Source organism: Amblyomma americanum, chromosome 5, assembly GCF_052857255.1.
Source record: "Amblyomma americanum isolate KBUSLIRL-KWMA chromosome 5, ASM5285725v1, whole genome shotgun sequence".
Classification (NCBI taxonomy): domain Eukaryota; kingdom Metazoa; phylum Arthropoda; class Arachnida; order Ixodida; family Ixodidae; genus Amblyomma; species Amblyomma americanum.
The window spans coordinates 13,073,146-13,078,956 of NC_135501.1; the positions used below are offsets into that span (position 1 = coordinate 13,073,146).

Here is a 5,811-nt window from a genome sequence, read left to right on the forward strand (position 1 = left end):
TCAAGGACAGTTTTCTTTCTTGTAATGGTCATAAAAACTGTTTTGTTTGAATTTAATACCATCTGCCACACCTTACACCATTCATGTATTTTCTGCAAGTTTTGATTGAGTTCTGCCTGATCTTCTGGAGTATTAATTTGTTTATAAACGATGCAGTCATCTGCATACAGTCTAACTGGAACGCTCAAACCAACAGGCAAGTCATTGATGAAGATCAAAAACAAGAGAGGACCCAGAACGCTGCCCTGGGGAACACCGAAATCGACTGGCATGATGTTGGATTTATACTCTTGAACCTGAACATACTGTACTCTAGACGAAAGATATGACCTGAACCACTTAGTTATAGTTTCATTTTTAAATATGGCACTGATTTTTAGTAATAGCTTATGGTGCGAAACCTTATCAAACGCCTTTGCAAAGTCCAAAATTACGATGTCTGTTTGCATGCGGGAATTAATTGACTGGGAAAGATCATGTACAGTTTCCGTGAGGTGTGTGATGGTAGAAAGCCCCTTGCGGAAGCCATGCTGGTTAACAAATAGGTGACTGTTACTCTCAAGAAAAGTTGATAAGTGAGCGTACACAATATGTTCGAGTAACTTGGAACACGTGCTAATGAGGGAAATGGGTCTATAATTTTCAACGTTAGAAGTGGGACCATTTTTATCCACAGGCACTATTTTCGCACATTTCCAGGCAACGGGAACACAACTACTGTCGATAGACGATTGAAAGATTTTGGTAAAAAATTTAGAATTCCACTCTGCATATCTATATAAGAATTCATTCGGGATACCGTCCGGTCCTGAGTTCTTTTTTGTGTTGATATTCAAAAGGAGTTTCAGAACTCCTTCTTCACTTATTTCTAAATCGGGTATAGGAGGGCAACCTGGAGGCTCAAAAAACGGTGATTCGCCGTCATCTTCAGTGAAAACAGATGCAAAAAATGAATTAAAACTTTCAGCCCTCTGGGGGCTCTCTTCTTCATTAGAATGGTGAGGTTTACCGCCGCCATTTATATATCGCCAGAACTTACTGGGCACTTCTGTAAGAAATCTGGTGAGAGTATGACTGTAAAAGGTATTTTTACTTTCTTTGATGAGTCGCTTTAACTCTTGGCTCATACGACATATGGAGGTTTTTAATTCAGGGCTTGGGTATTGTGAGCATCTTTTTCGTTTCCTTTTGAGCTGTCGTTTTTTGTGAATAATGTCTCTATTAATCCAAGGATGCTTCCTTTTTGTTATTTTCGTGGTTTTAGGAATGAACATCTCAATTGCTTTCGCTGTCATGTTTGCAAAAAAATCCCACAACTTATCTGTGCCAAGTCCGTCTTGATATAAACACATGAATTCATCAAACGAGATTTCAAGGTAGTCCAGTAATCCGACATCATCAGCAGCCGCAAAATTCAATACAGTCTTTCTGCAAGATTTGTGACATATTTCGTGAGTCATATTGAGCGACATAATCACCATTTTATGGTCAGACAGTCCTTCTTCAACATCACAACTCAGCAAAAACTCTAGAAGACCAGATGACAAAAAGACAAGGTCTAGTATCGAGGATGTTGTCGTACATACTCTCGTACTCTTTTCAACAATCTGAGTCAAACCATAGCAATAGGCGAGTTCGATCAGATGTTCACTGCTAGCTGTATCAACTCTGCCGGGAGAAAGCGACATCCAATCAATTCCTGGCAAATTAAAATCACCTGTCAGCATAATATTGTCACCAAAGTGTACATTTAGGTCCATTAACCTTTTTAGGTTATCAAGCACGTCTATGGTTGAATTGGGAGCTCTGTAGAAAGAACCCACTAAGACAGTACGACCATTCAGTCTGGTTTTAATCCATGCAGTTTCTAAATCATCAAACCCTTCTATAACTGAGAATACTATATTACTCTTAACCAGTATTGCAACACCGCCACCCCTCCTTTCACGGTCTTTTCGTACTATGGAGTAGTTTGGGGGAGCAACTTCACAGTCTCTAATATCTTTATGTAGCCATGTCTCTGTGATTACCATGATATCGGGTTCATGTTCAAGGCATATACTTTCTATGGCGTCAACCTTGTTAAGCATGCTCCTAGCGTTCACATTTATAATTTTAAAGCAGACCGTCTTATGATTGTTTAGTCACTCATTGCTAGTGCTAGTGGCAACCTGGCATTTGAACCGCTGCTTGGTCTCCTCGTTCCATGCGTATAAGGTATTCTTGACTTTTAACTTATCAAAAATTAACTTAGCTTTCACGCCGTTCTTTCGTTCATCGGCACAGGAGTTCCAAAGGTTTTTTCGTATTTCCACAACCCTTTTAGAAAAATCTTCATTTACACTAAATTGAGTGCCTTTTAGGTTGAAACAGTTACTCATTATTTTCATCTTATCCCTAAAGTCAGTAAGTTTAATAATATTCGGACGGTCTCTACCTGGTTCCCTCTTTCCAAGTCGGTGAATCCTTTCAATAGTGTCCACCCTTTGTTTCAGAATTTTATCAAAGATGTCATTGTTTACTTTCTGTAGTAGGTCCTCTTCACTCTCTGATTCCTCCTCCTTGACTCCGCGTACAATCAAGTTATTGCGCCGCGAGCGGTTTTCCAACTCATCAAGTTTTCTCGAAACTGTAGTCATTTCTATTTCACATCTTTCAGCAAAAGTTTCTAGTTTCGAAAGCCTATCCCGAGACTCGTCAAAGGTTTGTAGCTTTTGTTCTATAGCAGACAGCCTGGATTGCATGTCCAGAATTCTTGCTTCAGACGATGTTTGGTTTTCCTTTATTTCGCTTAATTTGCTGAGGATTTCAGTTTGAGAAGCAATTACTTGTTGAATCATTTCCATTGTATCCGGGCCAGGATTTTCCTCAACATCACCGGATAACTTCAGCAACAGGCCTACAATTGAGATACAATCACTAAAGCAAACCAGCAATGTGCGTGGACACGGCAACACGATCAAAAAAAGGCAGTTGCTACGGCAGCAATATTTTCGTCCACCAACCTGCACAAATAGTGGCACATCAGTTGACATTGTCACGACGGGGTTGCCGTGTCCACTGCCGATGGAAGGCGCAGGCGTCCCTTTTATAGGCAAAATCCGGGCTGGAAGTGTGGATGACGTCGCTGTGCTCGAAGAGGGTGCGCAGAAGGCAGTATCCACGTGCCACGACAGCAGCTCGCAGTGTGAAAAATGTACGCCCCCCGCGCACGGCAGTCCAAAGGCATCGGCAGAAGCTGGGTGACGATTGAAGCCGCTGTCTGCGCTTACTGCACGGCCCAAGGCGATGGAAAAGAATCCGGTAAGTACCTGCACAAATTGTGGCACATCAGTTGACATTGTCACGACGGGGTTTCCGTGTCCACTGATAAATGATTGTCTGCGCGTACAGAGTCCCATGACGTTATTCGTACAGTGCGGCGTATTTTCTGTAGACGCGTAGGCGTGAGGGAGATAGAAATAGGGCTGTGATCGCTACCCCAAGTATCAGAATCAACAGCCCAACGAGGGTTACCGGGGCCTAACCAGCAAGTCAAATCCGGTGAATACGGGCCACCTCGTGGGCGGGTAGAAGTATTCGGGTGGTTTAAAAGTTGAAAGGAATGATCCGAAAAGCTCCATTGGATGTGTGCACCCCTTGAGATATCCGATGGGTAACCCCACGCAGTGTGTGCGCCGTTGAAGTCACCACCAACTAGAATAGGGATACCCGAGTTGGTAGAACATAGAAAACGAACCCATCCCAGATTGGGAGATGCGGAGCCAAGACGACTATAAAAAGAAACTAGGACAAGGGGTGTGTGTGCAGGTTTTACGAGAAGGGCGACAACCTCTTGACGTGTGTTGCACCACCGTGAAAGGTCGAGCGGTGTGTGCGGAACTGAACTGTGAATATAAATTGCAGATTTACCTGAGCTGAGGGAGGAGGCGGTGCAACGGCGATCAGGGATAGAGGGTGAATGATATGCGCAGAAGCCTGAAAGGCGTGGGAGTGCATTATGTTCTTGCAGTAGGAACGCCCATGCCCTCAGCTTTCCGTCGCGAAGGCGGATGTTCACTTCCAGAGGCCTTATTAGCGAATCCTCGACAGTTCCACTGAACCACCACCGATGATGATGCGCTATCGATGACGAGGCCGAAGAGCTTCATCAGCGCTAATATCTTATCCACTGTCGGGGTAGCCACGGCTAACAGGTGGTCGGCACCTGATTGTGGACCAGTGCTTACCCTAGCTGATTCCTCTGATAATTGCTCCCGAGTTATTAGAATTCTTCGAGTGGAGTGAGAACGACGCTGTTCCCGGCGCTGGGTGAATTCGTCTAGACGGCGGCGAGCCTCCGCGATTGCATTGTCTAAAGCTGTGTCTTCATCTGTGGTATCCACATGTGATGGATGCACTGGACGTTTTGGCGTACCATTTGATCCGGGAAGGTGAGCCGCTTGTGCATATGTACGCTGGTGAGAAGACGTATGGTGAGCAGCGGGCTCAGAAAAAGGAAGTTCAGGGAAGTCGTCGTCGTCACATGCGAGAGCTGCAAAGCGATTACTTGTAGAAACATCCATTTTTGGAGGCGACTTGTGAAACTTCTTCGCTTGCTTCTTCTTTGGATAAGCGGGAGAGTGAATGTCATGGTCCGGCGATTTGCACAGGGCACAAAGAACTGTGGGTTCATTCATGTCTGCCACAGCTGCTGGATTAGGGCAGGTATTTTGCATATGTCCTTCTTTGTGGCAGTGATAACAAAAAATACAACGAGGTCGGAAGGGCTGTGGTTTGACGATCGCACCGTAGTTGGTAAGGTACTTCGGGAGAGTCAACGGGCCTTGCAGGATGAGCAGGTATGAGCCCTGGCGACCCATAGGCCGTGCTTGCAGTACAACGTGAGTTCAGCAGCGAATATTTGCGCGCACCTCCTCGGGAGGGCTCATGCTGTCGACATGATAAACCATGCAGCGGAGTGTGTCAGGACCAGATGCAAAATATATTTGCACCGGGACATGCTTGCTGTCATCCAGGGGGATCCGCGTAACTGCGCAAAGTTTCTGGGCGTCCATCAAGGATGACAAGTTTACCGTCATGGTATTCGATGGGCGATGGACGACAAACCCGCAGTAGTTCGAAGAGCCAAGAGCGTGGTCAATTGTGGCTTGAACATTCCGGGCAGGAATGGCAGTCATATCAAAGCGCAATGTAGGCTTTATGGCAACGCGGAACGAGTTCGCAGCAGGCGGAAGAGAGCCTTGACTCACGGGAGGCATCTGTGGAGGAGGCTCAGACGCTGGTGACGGCCCTTGGTGGGAATACTGAACTGGCGCGACGGGCACAGTTTCTTGAGGGAGTGCCACGGGCACGGAGGCGGTGGAGCAGTCTATGTCACAGGCCAAAGTCGTAGCATCGGAAGCCGGCGCAGGCTGGACACCCCAGAGGCGCTGACGATTGCGTGGACGTGGAGGCTGCGTCAGGTGGCAACACAGCGGGCATCCGCGTAGCTGTCGTCGACAACGCAGAATCCATACAGACGCGTGGCGCGGCCTCGCTCGGCAGCGCCGAGTTAAGCCTAGCTTGCCCCTGAGGGTTCCGGTTGGGTTTTCTCACTTGAGAATGCGCTCACCTTGCCGGGAATTTCTCCGCAGGGGCGTCGTCAGCATTCGGTCTCACGGGGGGCACTGTCCGACCCACGCCACACGCGAGATGTGAGCGAAAAGCGAAAACACAGACCTAGAAGCACACACGTAGCCACCCACTAGGTCTTCGTCTTCTTCCTTCCATGTTCTAGATCCAACGTCTGCCGGTCTGTTACTGATACTG

At 46.7% G+C, this 5,811-nt stretch overlaps 1 protein-coding gene across 1 annotated transcript; it reads right to left on the reverse strand.

Moving 5' to 3' along the window:
• Window positions 1-2,017: 2,017 nt before the first annotated feature.
• On the reverse strand, window positions 2,018-3,341 carry LOC144133709 (uncharacterized). Its single transcript, XM_077666847.1, has one exon. It carries the CDS (start codon window positions 3,339-3,341, stop codon window positions 2,145-2,147), a length of 1,197 nt encoding a protein of 398 aa, XP_077522973.1. The 3' UTR covers window positions 2,018-2,144.
• Between the last annotated feature and the right edge of the window lie 2,470 nt (window positions 3,342-5,811).